Genomic DNA, 18,610 nt, shown 5'->3' with positions numbered 1-18,610 from the left:
ATAATTTTGACAGGTAGTAGGCATGCCAACATGTTTAAAATGCCATGCTAAGTCACTGAGTATGAAAGAAGCAAATCTAGCCCAAGAAGTGGCACTCCCCTGTAATCCCGGTGCCTCCAGAGGGCTGAGTCAAGAGGAGGTCGAGTTCAAAGCCAGCCTCAGCAACAGTGAGGTGCTAATCAACTCAGTGAGACCCTATCTCTAAATAAAACAGAAAATAGGGCTGGGAATGTGGCTCAGTGGTTGAGTGCTCCTGAGTTCAATCCCTAGTACAAAAAAAAAAAAAAAAAAAACCAGCAAAGTCTAAGTTTAACACTCCAGGAGATCCTGATCTGTTGAGAGACAAATGAACAAATAGGTGGCATGACACAGTTATGCATTCTGTGTTTTCATCCCAGATGCTTTCCCTTTCTCCTGCTTTCACCTCCACAAAACAAAGCTATTAAAAAAAAAAGCACACTAATGCTGTATTTTTTTCAGTGTTCCCTCTTACCCCACCAGGGTTCCCAATAAATATGTTTGCTGGTATTATAAACACTTTCCTTCCAACTTCCAAATAATCAGAGTTCAGAAGTTGACAAAACATGCCTAGCACAGGCTCCATCTTAGAGTAAAATGGCCAACATGATTTAATGAATGCTGAATAAAAAAAATCTCTTTATTACCTTAAAAAGAATAGCTGAAACAGGATAAAAAGTCACAATAAAGAATGGTGCCCAAGTGTCAGGTTCAAAATGGTATCATGCTCTCACCCTACCAAGTAGTTAAATGAAGGTAAATCTGTTGGGACTATTTTAGCTTCTGGTTTCATAGCACACTAGAAAACAGAAGAAGAGCCCAACATGCTAGTGGACGCCTGTAATACCAGCAGCTTGGGAGCTTGAGGCAGGAGGATTCAGAGTCAAAGCCAGCCACAACAAAAGCAAGGCTCTAAGCAACTCAGTGACACCCTGTCTCTAAATAAAATACAAAATAGGGCTGGGGATGTGGGTCAGTGGTCAAGTGCCCCTGAGTTCAATCCCTGGCCTGAGTTCAATCCCCGATACCCACTCCACCACCACCAAAGAAAAGAAAACAGTAAAAGACAGTGGAAGGAAAATACTTGAGTTAACAGCTCAGAATATGGAACTATAAAATTTAAAGCTAATTTGGGGGGTACAAAAATGAATGCCAAAAAAAAAAAAAGGTCAGAAGCAAAGATTCCTGTTTGTTTCCCCTATTGCATATGTGTGAAATATTTCATGTGTGTGTGTGTTTCCCTATCTTTAGGGAATAATACTTTCCAATACGGTATCCAGACTGCCATAGGGCAATGTCTCTCATGCAAAAAAAAAAAAATCAATAACAATAAAAATAATCATGTGACCTCTTGGTTATACTTGCCATAATTCCCTACAGACTGCTGAGGAAAATTCAAACTATTTAATGAGAAAGGCAAAAGGCAAAGCTCTTGATTATTATCTGACTCAGCCAATTTGTCAGGCTTCACCACTTTCAGTGTTCTGCCTCCTGCCTAGTAAACCGCCTGCTATGAATGCTTCCATGATCTCCATTGTCCTCCACTACAGTAAAAATTTTCTCTGAGAACCTACTGATGTCAAGAAAAGCTGTTTGATCACAAGCTCCAGTACTTCTATTCACACCAGGCCCTCCTCCGTTCATGCCAAGTCCATCCAGAAGTTCTCAGGCTTCACACTCTTGCCACATCTTCACGTCTCATTCTTTATGTTTTAAATGTACACCTAACCCACTCCTTCCTGAAATCTTTGAAGTTCATGGCCATGTACTTAATCTCATACCTAAATCATGTTCATGTTTTGTTTTTTTAATTTTGAAGTTGAGATGTTTACAGACACTTACGAACAAAACAATTTTTTTGTAAATCAATTTTCTGCATTGACATTCCTCAAGTTATTCTTATGACAACCAATGAGAGATAATTATTTGCCATATGAATAATGTGCCATTTCTCAAGATCCCACTAGTACCCTTTCATTCTTAACTTAAAGCTCTCCAAGCAGTTTTAATTTGCAAAACTAATTTTCCGGTCTTCTTTAATCATCCCACTCCAACTCAGACTTATCCATATGACTTGTAATTTACAGGATATGTCCCAAAACACCTTAAAACTGCCTTAATGTGAAATTATTTCTCTTTGCAAGAAAATAAAGATTAATCTTTCCTGTATTCCTTTTCTGTGTTGGTGACACTAACTTTCACCCAGCTAGACACATGGAAATCATTTTAGTTTCTTCCATCTCCCTCACCTTGGTGGCTACCTTCCCTCTGGATTTCTGTACTCTGCTGCTTCTAGTCTCCAAATGGAAAGATGTGTGGTGAGCCGTTTCTGCCGTTTATGCAAATTATGGTCGCCATTACAAGATGGCGCTGGCTCTGCTGTGGTCTGTGATAAACAACTCCTTGTTTGGGAGAGTTGGCACATGACTTTTCATCACTCTATGAGAAAGCTCCACGTGGCTGCTTTGCATTGGGGCTTGAGATGCTTTATTAAGGCTGGGAGGGGCATCCGAGAGAGAGAACTGAAGAGAAAGAGAACTGAGGAGAAGAACTGTCAGGGGCCTGAATAAACTGCTGAAAGAAGATTCCTGAGTGTTGCGTCTTCCTTGCGGGCAAGGTGGCGCTACAAAGATGACCCCCTTTAGCCATTTCCACTACAAGAAGTTATAATAACTCTTCAAACATGCAAATCTGCTTTTGTCCTCTTTTATATTAGTATTCACTCTCAGATGCCTTTCCCCACTCACTTTTACAAAAAAACCTTTCTTTATCCTTCCAAATGGCTAACCTGTCACTTCTGTGATGGCTCCCTTGATTATCCCAGGCACAAACTTAATCATGTTTATAGCCCAAGGGTTTGTTTCTATTTATTTTGGTAGTTGTTTTTCTCTATGATTATATTTTAGTAGTATTTCATTTATATATTATTTATTTTATTCATATTTTATTTTTTATATATATACATGAGTATGTGGGTATATGTTTCAGTGGAACCTCACTTTGCTCTGTATTTTCAGTACATAGCACAAAACCTGGCATAAACAATGGCCTTGATAAAATAGACCCTTAAAACACGCCTAACACCATTATCCAATTGCAATAAAAAACATTTTTATCTGTAAATTTTTAAAATTTTTTTTCTAAAAGACCCAATTTTTTTTTCCTGTGCTCATGATGTTCTTCATTCCTTATCCCCTTCTATCTCCATTTCCATCTTTATCTCTTTTATCCCTCCTTTACAACCCATCTAACAATTATGATTTTTTGTTTGTTTGTTTTGGTACCAGGGATTGAACCCAGGAGCACTTAACCACTAAACCACATCCCCAGCCCTTTTTTATACTTTATTTTGAGACAAGTCTTTCTAATTTGATTAGGGTTATGCTAAGTTGCTGAGTTTGGCTTTGAACTCATGGTCCTCTAGCCACAGCCTCTGGAGCCACTGGGATAACAGGCATGTGCCATGGTGCCCAGCTGGAACATTTTTTAGTTAAGTAAATTCTCCACATTGGTCCACTCTATTGTGAAAAATATAGGGACTGATTGTTTAGAGATTTTCTTTTCTTGTCTATCTTTTTTTGTACCAGGAATTGAACTCAGGGGCACTTGACCACTTAACCACATCCCTAGCCCTATTTTGAACTTTATTTAGAGACAGGGTCTCACTGAGTTGTAGGCAACTTGCTCAAGGTTCCTAAGGCTGTCATTGAACTTGTGATCCTCCTGCCTCAGGAGTGAGTTGCTGGGATTATAATTGTGCACCACCATGCTCTGCTAGCGATTTTCTTTTCTGTTTGGTGGAAACAGTTTATTGCAAAATAGATACACTTTAACATTTTAAAAATTAATGTGACATATTTGCTTTCTAATTTTTTTAAAGAAAATTCTTTGATTTTATTTCAAGGTTAGTTATCAAAGTTAGATCAAAAGACCCAAATAAAGTGAAGAATAATCTAACTTCACTCTCAAATCAGTGTGCATACAAACTGTTTGCGGAATAAAGGACAACTTAGTTTTGTGTTGACACAGAATAAAAATGTGCAGGTTCATTGTATAATTTTCATCTCTTCTCCTGTAACTTTTATCTCTAAAAAGTTCATAACTCACAGAGAAGGACAAATAGATAAGAGTCAGAGTCATAAAGAAAGCAATTACAGATCCAGAGGATTTGTAGCATCTGTTCATATTTTAAGTAGGAAATTTCCACTTTTTCTTTCTCCTATTATAAGGGCATTTTATTCAAATGGCCAAAATTCAAAGCTGAGAATATTCTAAAATATTTCATTACCAACTCACATCTGTTCATAATTGTTCGCTTCTTATCCCTGTCTGCCAACAGCCATCCCTACTCATTATTGTGATGTTTATGCTCTGGGCACCTGGTCAGGACAGGTTCCATCTCTCCTATGCCTTAGAACAAAACAGCAAATCAGAAAATACTTGTTATTATGGACTGCATATTAAGTAGAATGCAAAATGAAAGTAGCCTCTCAACTATTCTTTAGGAAGTCTATATATTCCCTATTGGTATACAAAGTCATACTTTGGAGTCCCAGGATTGTTTGATGGCACTCCATTTGTAAGGAAAGCAAGAGCACATTCTGGTAGCCTCTGTGCAAAGTGTTTGTTTGTTTGTTTGTTTTCTACTTACCTGTGGGATCTGGGTGGGAACACAGCAAGTAAATACCAATACAATGTAATAACAATTTGTCTTGACGAGTCGATTACCTCCTGAGAAGGCAGTCTCATTATTGGTCTAAAAAATAGTAATTTGAATCTGGTTCTTTATGAAGCAATCTGAAAGTACTTTATTTTAAAGTTAGAAACATTTTGGTTAAGCTTTTCGGAATCAAGCTCAGAATCAGTTTTCCAAAGGATCAGATAATTAGGCAATATAATGTATAAGAAAATGATTCCCCCACAGAAAAGGTTAATGGATTCTTCATTGTAAAATTATGTGCCTAGAACTCTACCAACTGAGCTATATCCTCCCCAGCCCTAGGTGTAGTTTGCTAAGCCTGGCATTTTTGAAACTTCCTATATTACAGGTTATGTTGCTCACCAAATTTAGACCAGAAACAAAAGAGGATAATATCTCTTAAAATATGTTTTTCTCTTATGGTTTATCCCTTCTTTCTGGAATTCTGAAAAAATATTTTATATTGTTTCACTGGCCATTGAAGTTCTTCTCATTTTGTTTTCCTTTTTCTTTTTATCTTGGGCTCTTCCATTTAGCTGTATTGTTTACTTATCTTCAATTTTCTTGATCCTTCCTTTTATATTATATTTTATATTATTCAATGTTACTATTGATATTTAAACCCTCAAGTATTGTACTTTACAGTTCTAGATATCCCTTTGGTCCATTTTCTAGTTTTATTTTCTCTGCTAAGATTTCCCATCTGTTTACCGTTATGAATGCACAAAATATGGATAATATTTTCCTCTAAATGCACAAAATATGGATAATATTTTCCTCTAAATGCATAAATATGTATAAAATTTTCTTTAAAAAATCTTTTGTTATCCAAATTTCACACCTCCAGAGAGAGAGAGAGAGAGAGAGAGAGAGAGAGATTTTCTTACTGGTGCTGGGGATCGAACCCAGGGCTCACATATCTCTATATTAAAGTCTGTCTTTATTGGTAGTTCTTTCTGTTTGATTTTGGGTCACACTATCCTTCTTTTCCTAACTAGTAATTCTGTATTATATGATAAGCATTGTGGCTGCATCTTTGTATGAAGGCTTGTCTTCTCTAAGGGTTGCTGAGTTTTGTTCTGTCAGGAATTAAATTAATGGCAGATCTACTTCATTAGGTATTAGGTATAATTTATCATTAGGTATAATTTCTGTACTATTTAACTGGCTCTATTTAAATTTTTATCTCACTCTTAGGAATAGCCATCAATATTTGGCTTTTCCTAGGTCTCCTCTGAATGCCCAAGGAATTCCTGGAGATTTATTCATTCTCTCAGGAGTGGAATTCAGAGGAGTCCTAACTTAGTCTGTCCTCAGTTTCTCTATTCACTTACCAAAAACATAACATCCTCCCTTAAAGTTTACAAAAACTGCTGCAAAAGCAGACCAGTTTTCAGCCAAAGGTCCAAGGGGAACATTCCTATGAGGTCTGTCAACAGCATCTTCTCAGCCTTCTTCTCCTGGCACTGTTCCACAAATCCCAGCCCCTTCAGAGGCCTCAGACTGCGGGCCCATGCCCTCAGCTCTGTGAGAGCCCCACTCTTCCCCAGCACTGCACTTCCACCTCCATACAAGCTGGCTCTGGATGTGATGTCACGAAGAAAGTGAGGGTGAAATGAAGGGCTCAGATCACTCATATCCTTCCTCTGGAGGATGAAGCCTTCTGCTGAGTCTTTCATCAAGTGCCTGAAAAGTTGATTTCATATGTTTTGTCTAATTTCAAAATTGTTTAATGGAAAGGGACCAGTCGGCCATTCTGATGACTAGGTGCAGATGTTAACTTCTAAAAGTTTATCATGAGTTTGTTTATCATAAAAACTTTGCTTATCATATTTGTGTATTTAATGTGCACTGTTGCATAGTTAGTATTTAATTGTTCAGGTTTAGTTAACTGATTCTTTAATAACAACTATGTAACATGGGTAAATTTTGTTCCTCAAGGAACTTTTTTCCTTGTCTGTGGCATAAAGATAAAAAGATTGCCTGCTCGATGGCATTTTTGTGATTGCTAAGTAGGGTACAGAAAGCACCTAGTATAGTGAATAGTGTATTAGAAATATTAATGTTATTTTATATTCATACTATATTAAAAATCTAAAAACATCAATAAAACATGAAGAATAATTATTACATGGTAATATTTATTTGTTCATTTTTGACCTCTGTATTTTCATGCTCTTTAACATGAATACCTATCTTTTAATAACCACAACTAAATATTATTTTAAAGGAAATTTGGCTACAGAAATTTTGATATTAAAAAGGCCTTCAAATTAGCTTATAATGACTTACTTATGCCAACAGTTTGGCAAGAAAGCATAAGTTCTTTGTTCAAATTTCTAAAAGTTTTTGCTTGTCAAGAAGGAAATAAACAATGAAATCAGCCAAGTAGCATGATGTTTGCCTGTAGGTGGCTGAGGTGAGATGATTGCTTGAGGCTAGAAATTTGAGATGAACCTGGGCAATGTAGACACATACAGCTTCAAAATAAAGAGAGAGAGAGAAAGCAAACAATGAAACCAACCTGATCACATAAGCATCTGAACACTGGAATGCAAAGGGTACTAAGAATGTTAAGATATTAATGCTATTAAAAGATTAATAATAGGCACATATAACATTTCTTGCTTTGTTTTGTTTCCTTCATTTTTTATACTGAGATATTACAAATCCCTGGTTACTAGAGCAAGCAATAATGTATGTTAGGAAGTCAATAAAAAATTCATAAATGTATACATTATAATGGCATTATTCTTTATGGTAAGCAAGAGTGTTTTAAGAAAGACAGCATTTCTAAAGAAACAATCATATTTGCTTCTTGACTGAAAAAGGAATAGTTCCATTAGCAAATAATCTAAACTTCATTGGAAAAGGAAATTGCTTTTGGGATTTTGATTTTATTTTCTCTCTCTCTTTTTTAATGTATGATCTTAGGATTTTCTTTCTCTCAGTTAAAAATTTTTATGTGGAGAATAACACCTCCCACATTCTCAATTTTCCTTATCAAAACTGAGTTGCTTAGAGCTTATTTGGCCCTTTTGTATTAGGCAAACAGAGATATGTTTCCTATCTTAAATTAATTTCTATAAAATATGTCCTCAACTCAGCCACCAAAATACTAACAATGCTATTAAAGAAAGTTTCAGATCATAAATGTCAAAAGTCCATAAAGAGAAGGTAAGAACATCAGATTGAACTATCTATGGTTTATTTTACCTAATCTTCACAAAACTCACTAAGTATTTTTATTAATCCCATTTTTCTGATGTCTGATATCTGCAGGAAGAAAGTTACTATCCTCAAGTCATAGATTAGAATCACTGATGAAATATGAAACAAGGGTTATGTATCTACAAATAAAGCTCATGCTGTTATCAATTTTAACATTCTGCTATTTAGTGTTTCTACAAAATTAATTTTGTAAGATAATTAATATTAATTTTGTTTTACTGTATTAATATTACTCTACATTAAAGTTTTAAAACACACAGTCCTTTCTAAATGTCAGTAATTAAAAAGTAAACTTGACAGAACTTATGAGAAGAAAAGCTGTTAAACCAGTAAACTCCTAGAAATTCCTGAAAAGATGAATTTTAAAGAAATTTTATGTTATATTTCCATAAGTTTTCATTCTAATACAAGCAAGCTCATCCTATATTAACACAGGAGTTAAATTCTTTTGTCCCAACCAAACCAAAAAATTGAAAAACACATTAAAATTGTGAGAATTAATTTATCTCCACTAGAACATTGTAATCTCTTTCCTTTTGTACTCCTTAGTATTCTTCTATTTAAAAGACTTAGAGTGATTAAAAAAAAAACATACATTCACTATTGCTAAGTATATTTCTCTCTGAAATAATAGAATATAAGACATTTGAAAACAAAAACATATTTTCACTCCAAAAGAAATTCACACATAGGACCAGTTTAGACATTTGGAATTTTAAAAATGTGTTAATAAAATATATATTAAAAGATTTGAATTAGTTTTATCAAAAAAGATACTGTTTCTCAGATGATGAAAATAACTGGCAAGTTTTGTGGCCACTCTTTTGTGAATGCATATTCAAGTATTCAGCTTCGATAATTTTAACATTTCCGTTCAGAGATGATGAGAAAGTTGTCAATGATATTGTCATATATAAAAATCTAAACAAATGCCTATAATTTATACAATCACTTTAAACAATTAAGTAAGATCCATATAATATCTTTAATAACTATTGAATTTGATGTTAATTTGCAAATAATTGCTGAATTAATTACACTTCCTTTGCACATTTTCAACCAAGAAAAAATATAATAAAATTAAGACTTTGCACCATTTCAAATGTCTCTTACATTAAAATTCAGATTTGTCTAAATTATATGAAAAACATTAACGTAGCTAAACAAATAATCTTGAAATACAACATCACCTTTTTATTAAATATGTATAAAGGGCAAGTTTATTTCAAAAGAAACAAAACCCTAACAATATTTAACACTGGTTTTTAATTTGGTTGAGGTTTGCTTATACAATGTATTAATGTAGAACCATCATAATTGTGCTACTTCAAATATGTACTTATGTATCAATATAATATTATAATATCAATATAATTTATCAATATAATTGGAAAGCATATATCAATATATTATAATACCAATATAATTTTAAAGCTTAAATATTTTCAACACATTTATGACTTTATTTACACAGAAGCATATAAACATAGAGTACAAATTTCTAGTTTTTTTGTATCTCCTCCTCTTATTCCTTCCCCAACTTCTACTTTTTTCATATCGACACATGGATAGGCACAAAACATTTTTATTTTCTCCTAGAAATTATACATTTATAAGCAAGAAAATTAAAGACAGGAGAGTAATTTGCTCCACACCAAAACCAAATCACATAAATGTCTACCTTTGTTTAAATATCCATGTTAAAAAATGAGATGGAGTACTTTGTACTGACTTATTACATATTTTGGCAGGCAAATACATTTATAGCTTCACCTGCTTTCTCTCCAACTCTTTTACTATATCCTAAGAAACATAAATTTTTACTCTCAGTAGGCAATTGCACAAAGTTAAAGGAACTCTTTTGTTCTTCTGCTTGTATCTACCTGAAATGTAGGTGGGTTAGGGAATATCAATTTATTTGAAAGAAAGCATTTTTTTGCATAAAATCTAGCATCATTTTTTCAATATTCCTGTTAGCCATGACAAAAAGAAAAAAAGTAATAGCACTTTCAGGGACTATTCAACCTCCAAAATTAATAACATTTCAGGGAATGTTATCAGTATAACATTTTTCTTTTGGAGTATGAGAGTCATAAGTTGTTACTAGTGTACTAAAAGTAATTACTTGTAGCTCAGATGTTAAAACTAGCAGAGAAAGGATGAAGGCTGGACTTGGGTCTTAGAATTTTAGCCCAGTGCTTTGACCACAGGCCACAAAGACCACATCACACAGTGGCCCCCCAGCTTTGCCAAAATACTCAGTGAAAAGTAGCATAAACATGTAAAGCATATTATCATTGCTATGAGTCAATATGTAACTTATTCAAAATGATAAATATATATATTAAAATAAGAAACTCTACTAACTACAAATATATTACAAACAGCTATCTCGCAAATAAAGAAATTTTCACCTGGTATACAGTTGAGATGAAGGGACATTGGCAAGATTTTGTTTATGGGTTTAGGTTTTATTTGTAAATTATTGATTTAATTATGAACATTAATCTACTTTTACCATTGGAAAACAAACTTACAGGGAAAAAAAAACCCAACATTTCTTATTAAACTCCATAAAAGTAAATCATTTAATACGATGAGCTATTATATTTATTTAAAGGGCAATCTCTACCTCCAAACCTTGGTTATATTTGCAAATGTTCTGATCCTCTGTTGACAAGAAACAGAATTAAAGAATGAATAGGATGGAAAATGAAAACAATGCCAAGCAGAAGTCCATCTAAAAGGCTATGAGGAGGGCGGCTGAGTCACATGTAAGAAAAGCACAGTAAACATGGTAAGGTTTTAATATGATCTGATGATAAAATCGAATAAGAAAGAAAAAATTTTCTCAGGTTTATGCTAGAATCATTTATAACTTTTATAACTCCTCTACTATAAGCAAATGATCTTGTAAAAATATATCAGCAAGAGGGATAAAAAGGTGATGTAAACTACATTAGTGAAAGTTTGAGAGCAAAACTTCATTGTTTCCAGAACAGCTTTGGAAGAGCTTAGTTAACTCAGAAACCTCTATTTCATGATCTTTTGTTAAAAAAAAAAAAAAAAATAGACTTTCTAATATCCTCCTCACTTCCAGTACATTATATCTAACAAAAATTTTCACTGAATATAAATACTAGGTTAGGGTTCCTGAATGCTCTACAGATCCCCTGCAATGGAATCTACAGAAAGGGAGGAGGACATTCCTGTAGAAAAAAAATGTAGATTGATGGGCTGTATCCAAATCTAATGAATCAAAAAAATGGGGGCAGGGACCACTGGACAATGTACTTAAATGAACCCCCCAGATGATTTGGAAGGAAAACAAATCTTAAAAATCACCTTCCTGGAGTCAAAACTTCCATGTTTGTTCAAATTTGTACTCCCATAAACATAATGATCGTTACTCTGGAGGTGAGAGTTACACATTTAAGAAATTAATAAGTCTGTGAATGGATGAATGAGTGAGTGAGTGAGTGAATGAACAGAACAATTGAGAGCTGTCAGAAAACTACAACTTATTTGGGTCTCCATGGGAAAAACATTCCCACTCTTCACCCTCTTCTCAAACCCCAAAGAGGTCATGGTTATTAGAAAACATAAGATGCAGTATTACCAGTATTATATGTTAGTATGAACTAGTGCAATTTACTGAGCAGGTGCATTATACTTGCTGAATGAATGTGTTTGAATGGATTTTCTCAAATGTCATCATTGGATTATGGCAAGGCAAGCACAGGGCCATGTTCAGCTCCTCAAAGGCCACACTTCAAGCTGCACTCACTTGGCATTTGTGCAGGCAGAGATGGCACCAAAAACAGCTGAAGTTAGGATTCAGAAACAAGTGAAAACTCTGTAGTGAGGAACATTTCACAGGACTGTTACTGTAAAACACAGGCTTACCAGGATAAAACACTATTTAGCATGTGAAAGATATTTTCATACATCTTCATAAAGTCCTGTTTTTTTCAACTATGCAGATTGATTTAGTGAAAAGTAAAAAAAAAATACATGTGTAGATTTTCAATAATCTGGTTAACTGTGGTCATCAACAGTCACAATAATTACTGGAATTTTTTAGAATATCATATATTTCAAGATGAGACCTAGTCAGATTGAGATAATTGGGAAGTTATTTTATCAGTATCTGAGATTTAGAGCACTAACTTCAGTGGTTCTTAAAAATTTGTTATATCTTAAAACAACAAATGTTGGGGTATGTTATTCTCCACTATGTACTAATTATATATTAAATCATTTTTGTATTCTATTGAATAACTTTACATATAGTATTTTAAGCAATCTTATGGACAATATTGAAGCATACACAGATTTAATTTTTCAAAATCTTCAGACTTTTGTCAAGAATTTTTAATCCTCATTTTAAAGTGACAACTTTTTTGTCATTCTGAGAGTTCTATTCATCAATACTCAAAAGAAAAAAAAAATTGACAAAAGTGCATTTGTATGGTACTCTGTATTTCAGAGTGTTCTATATACCTTAAATTATAGACAGACACATAGATAGATACGCAGATAGATAGATAGATACATACATAGATAGATAGATACATACATACATACAAACATACATACATACATACATAGATAATTTTTCAGAAAACATTTAGGGTCCCCTTCCTTTTTGTATTTTGACATCATTGAGAAAAAGCATTCATTTTTCACTAGGTGAAACGTGTGTTCTTAATTTGCAAGGATGGGGAGCTTTTTGTTTTAAGGGGTCTTTGATTTAAAAAAACAACAGTGAATATTCTTTTTCTAGAAGGTTGATCAGGATGTAAAACAATTTGCCAAAAGAATGCCTTAAGGTAATGAGTCCCTCTAACAAATTTAGTTTTTATTTTACAAAATTTGGCATGATATTGAGGTTACAGAAATTCAATGACGACATTCAGCAAAATAATCAGTATAATTATAAACTGTTCATGATTACTCATTTTAAAACAAGTGATATCTGTTTGTAATAACTTTATTTGGGTTGGCAATATAATTTTAGTTTTATATAATTATGAGCTAAGGATGGAAAGCATAAAGCATGACCAATGTTTTTATTTTTAAGCATCTCTGGAATGTGACTTTTAGATATATGCCTCAGCACCAATTATAAGAAAGCCTAAAAATTTTTACAAGTAATATTTCATACTAAAATCTGTAGAAAGCTAGTTATATCTGTCAAATATAATTCTGAGGATTTAAAAAATGAATAAAAATCAGAATAAATCACATGGAAAAAATCAAACACATAATAGCTATTTGAGTTTCAACTAGAATAAGATGATAAATTCATGCAATGTAATAAAAATGGGCTCATATTTACAAACTGAAAAATCTTTTAAACTAATGAAGCCCCTCAAAATTTTCTTTAAGAAGAATGGAATAAATATAATTTTTATAAATTACTTTTTTTTTCTATCATGACACCTTTTCACCATATTTTCAAAAAAACTGATTTCAATACATCTTTTTTAAAAAATTGGTACCAGGCATTGAACCCAGAGGCACTTAACCACTGAGCCACATCCCTAGCCCTTTCTATTTTTTTTATATTTTGAGATAAGGTCTCACTAAGTTGCTTAGGGTCTTTCTAAGTTGCTGAGGATGTCTTTGAACTTGTGATTGTCCTACCTCAGCCTCCTGAATCACTGGAATTATGGGCATGCACCACCATGCCTGTCTAGATTTTAATAATTTTTAAGAAAAATTCTTAGTAAAATATTTTACTCATTGTGGCCATTAATTGCCAACATAAATATTTAAGAATGTTTTGCATTTGTGGTTGAGAACTACATAGTTTGAGGTTACATGTCAGATATATTATTCAATGTCTCATAATTACAGAATCAATTTCCAAGGTGTTTAAAACTGTTGTGTATTAAAATTCTACAAGTTTGGCTATTTTATTACCTGATAGGTAGCATTAATATTATATTAACCTACTTTTGTACTATGCATTTATAGACAGTATTTAAAACAATCTTACAGAGAACACTTATTCTATTTTAAAAATTATAGATGCCATATATAATATTTTCATATACCTAAAACAGTTAAAAAAGAAATCCACATATATACAATTAAACAACTGAGTAATTAACTATTAATCAATAATATATTAATAATGCTAGATATTTTCATGGCTGAAACAAGAATCACCAGTTTTACTAATATCTACTAGTACAAGTAAAAAATGTTTCCCTTTATATCAAACTATTTTATTGAGGAATAATCATTGTTTATATTAATATTAGGTAATAATTATACCTTTGACTTATGCATTACCTCATAAGGTTTACAGAGTGCTTCCCATGCATGATAAATAAAATTTTAGCCAGTTATATCCTGATATACATAACAAGTTAAACCCTTAAAAACACATAAGTTTTAGCATACTCATTCTACAACATATCATAGATTCAAAAAGATATTTGAAATACCAAATGTCTCTCTTGCATCTTACAATAGTCCTATGTCCTAAAATTTGATATCACCTAAATTTTCAAGAACTTAACATTTGTATTTTGCATGTTACTCTACAAACAGTTTCAAAACTAAGAAAATGTACATGGTACTATTTGTAGAATAGTCCAGTGGACTTAGACAATTCCATGTTATCACAGGGAAACTTTATAACTTAGAAACCAACATTATTCTTCCACCACTAACCTCTGCTGAGATGTGTGGGATTACAAAGAGAAAGTCCAAACTTAAATATTAAACTTGCTCAGTACACAGACTAAAATGTCTAAATGAAAAAAAAAAAAAGAATTAACAAAGGACAATTATGAATTGCTTATCATTACATATTCTCCAAAACCCAATCCTCTAGTTGGAAAACAAGAAATGTCATAACAGAGCAGCTGAGATGTAGGGGATACCAGCACTGAGAAGAAACCTGTGTCTCATTCAAGAATCCCTTGTTCTCATCCCCCCTCACTGTTACTGACCAAAACAGAGGACCTGTCACAAAAGAGCCCATATCTCTGTGAACAAACCTACAAGAGCAATGACAACACGACACCCAATAATCTTATTCCTACTTGTCCTTCAGGACTAACCAGGGGCATCAGCATGTCTAAGACACATTCTCTGATCACTGTCCCTCACTTCTGGATTAAATATCACGTTTATATGCAAGTGGGTGCTTAGCCTAATTATTGCAGGTAGAAAACACCACTAGAGTGATGTATTTACATTTTTATTTTGAGTGCTTTGAGTGCAAAGTTCCTGCAAACAGACAATTATTATTTTATTTTTATATCCCCGGGACCAAGCCCAGCCTAGCACATAAGTGCTCAGTAAATGTTTATTGAATGTTGAATGGAAGTTGAATGCAGATACTGTGACTACATCTGGCACATCTACCACACTAATGATTTATAGGTGAGGAGAAAGACTTAATTGCTTTAAAAATGCAAAAAAAAGAAAAAGAAAGATTATTAATTGCATGTAGTAAAAATGCCACTATACAGTCTCCCTAATGGTGGAACTAATGCAGTTATTATACCAGGAACCATTTTGAACTTGCCATTATTGACTATGTAACACCTCTGAAGTCTAAATATGGAAACATGCATCATTTATTAAAATGAAACTACTTTACTACCATTGACACTTTAAATTATGAAATGTGATTTAGAAAAAACTATCTTTAGAACATTTCTTTTTCCCCCTGGGACTCCATATTTTATATGTAAAACTTATGTGAAGCTTTCAAAGTATTACCTTATTTTTCTCTTTCCAGTTAAATATAGTAGTATCTTGTCACAAAAAAATTCAGAAATTGTTTTAAATATTTATATGGACAAACTGATATCACTGAATTAAAAACACATTGTGTTACAGATGGCTAACTCTCTAAAATAAAATTTCATTTTCTTCTTTTGAAAAAATTATTTTCTAAAGTGAGGCTCAATTTAAAAACTACCTATATGTTGGGGAGTTAGGGGTGTATTTCAGTGGTACAGCATTTGCCTAGCATGCACAAGGCCCTGGGTTCAATCCCTTGTGCCACAATAAATGAATAAATAAGAGAAATTTATACAGGAGCAAAACATACATATGCTTCACTAAGACATATAAAAAGATATTCTATATATACAAGATTAATAGTTTTCATGAAAGTAATGACCCTGAAGAGACTTTAAAAACTCTGCAAATGTTCCTGTCATTTATGGAACACATAAAACACTAATTTACTAACTGCCTGTTTCAACTTTATTCTATTTTTTTCTAAAGCATCCTTAAAATAACAGAGGGACATTTTGAGATGAGGACTAAAATGTGTACTTTGGATATATATTAAGGATAATAGGTGTGATCAAGGGAATTATAATCAGAGAATAAAGCAGACAGACTTGAATTTTTATCACAGTTGCACACACAATAAAGCTTGATTAAGTATCAGAAGGCAAAGTGCTGCATATACAAAGCACAAAATACAGTCTAATAAATATTTCACATGCTTAGCTGATTTCAATTTGGTTCTTACATTTAACTTCATGAAAGTCTAATCTAATGAATATGTTTAAATGTTCTCTTTTTCCTATGACAAATTATTCAAAACTTTGTTAAAAACCTCTTAACCACTGCATACTTTAAAATACAAGAGGAAAAAAAAGAAAGAGATAAATTATTAATTTTTAAAGTTACCCAGCAACTCCATTGCATCATCTTCCTTGTCAATGACTTCTTCTGTTACAGATGGGGTAGGGCTGTGGATGGACTCAAAGGAATCCTGAGAAAGCATGGCTTCCAGAAGTTTCTTATGCTGCTGTTGCTGCTGTTTTAATCCTTTAGTCTTGGGCTCCATCTTCAAGCTGAAGAAATATTTACCATTTATTAGTTGAGGTGAGTAAAGAGAATTTACAATTTTTTTCATTCATGTATTCTGTTATGCAAATTGATGGAGAGATCAACTAATATTTTCCCCAAGGATAACAGAGTCATAGAATCTCTCTGAGACAACCTGTGGTAATTCACTAACAAATTCCCAAGTGAGTGTGGGAAACCTGAAAACTCCAACACTCACTTAAAAGAGGTGGCCCTATGTTCTGCACCTACCAACTGTTGTCATGTGAGAATTAATCGATTTTCTGATATTTTTAAAGAAATAGAAAGTCCAGGTAATTATTTGCTGATTTATAAAACACATGATTGTCAAGCAAAATATAAACCATTGGATAAGTATTTTAACCTGCTACACTAAGATTCAAAAATTAAAAATAACTGCTTTAATTTCTTTTGAGTGTGTGTATACAGTTGTCCCAGCACCATTTATTTGAAAACACTACCCTCTCCTCCAATCATCTTGCAATAATTAGAGTGCTTTCAAGTCCACCTCTTTGCATAATTTCCTAGTTGACTGTTCTTTCTATTAATATATACAGGTGTGTCCTCAAAGTCAGGAGACTGTTGTGTAAGTATCAACATTTACCACTTTGAGTGAAGTGTGGACACCTTACTTCTGCTTCAATTCCTTTACCTTTCTTACTTTTAAATACTATTGAGTGTCCCATAGCATTGTAATTTTTGTTTCAAAAACCACTATATAAAATCCCTTGTATATACTCATATTTCTCCTATTTATTCTTCCTTCCCGATGTTACAAGATTCTCTTGTTCATCATTTCCTGTTTGAAAAACTTCCTTCCTTCCCTCATGTCCTGAGCTTTCTTTCTCCACCACCCACTTCCACCTTGATGTTCTACTTTACCTAGGGCCAAGAACTTTGGAGTCAGCTAACAATGGACTGAACCTCTGAAACCATGAGACACAATAGGTTTTTCCTCCTCTATGTTGTTCTTGTCATGTCTTTTGGTCATAGTGATGCAAAATCTCTTTAACATTTGTTGTACTTGGAATCAATCTCAGGACCTCATGAATGCTATGAAAGTGCACTACCAATGAGTTGTAACTCTGATTTCTTAACTAAAGTAGACACCACTTTAACCAATCAATCAAACTGAGTGTCACCAATTATGGAGCAAGGTGACATTATATACCTCCTGATATGATACCATGAGGAAATACATAATAACACTATAGAATTTATTCCAAAAATGTTTAATCAAGAAATAATTTGAGAAATACAGATATGGGAATATTTTTCAAAATAACTAACATGTAGGTAGTCTTCAAAATCTCAATGTCACGAAGGAAAACAATGCCAGAAGACTGTTCTAGATTTCAGAAGACTAAAGAGACCTGACAATTAAATTCTACACACAATGTTTATTGGACACTAGCTAAAAAAGTAATAAATAAATATACAAACAAAAGCTCATAAAAGATCTTACTGGGAAAATTTGAAAATGATATAAAATTATTATTAATACAAAAAACTTTATGGCATCATTGTTAAATGTTTTGATATAATCATTATATTATAGCTATACAAGAATATATCCTCATTCTTAGGAAATGCATTCCAAAGACTTAGGGAATTGATAAGTGATAATATCTACAACTTGTTTTTAAATGGCTCAGCAATCAAAGATTGCAAAATGCTAATGAATATGAGTGGAATGTATGTGAATATTAATAATGACTACTCTTAAATTTTCTATGGTTAGAAATTTTTCAATGTAAAAAATTGAGGAGAAAAACATATGAAAGCACACACATGAATATTTGTTTCATA

At 32.9% G+C, this 18,610-nt stretch overlaps 1 protein-coding gene across 12 annotated transcripts in view; it reads right to left on the bottom strand.

Moving 5' to 3' along the window:
* Positions 1–16,653: 16,653 nt before the first annotated feature.
* The window catches only part of LOC107142568 (leucine-rich repeats and immunoglobulin-like domains protein 1), an 83,219-nt gene continuing 81,262 nt past the window's right edge, over positions 16,654–18,610 (bottom strand). For 11 of the 12 annotated variants that reach the window (XM_048791751.1, XM_048791752.1, XM_048791750.1 and 8 more), the window contains one exon: positions 16,654–16,788. Coding sequence is in view for 1 of the 12 variants with exons in the window: in XM_048791746.1 (XP_048647703.1) it covers positions 16,784–16,788 (5 nt within the window). In the remaining 11 variants the exon portion in view is untranslated. The remainder of the gene's footprint in view (positions 16,789–18,610) is intronic. The other variant, XM_048791746.1, reaches the window with a different exon arrangement.

The sequence above is a fragment of the Marmota marmota genome, unplaced genomic scaffold, assembly GCF_001458135.2.
Source record: "Marmota marmota marmota unplaced genomic scaffold, marMar, whole genome shotgun sequence".
Lineage (NCBI taxonomy): Eukaryota > Metazoa > Chordata > Mammalia > Rodentia > Sciuridae > Marmota > Marmota marmota.
Note: the sequence above shows the minus strand (reverse complement) of the source record. Positions and strands in the feature narration are given on the sequence as shown.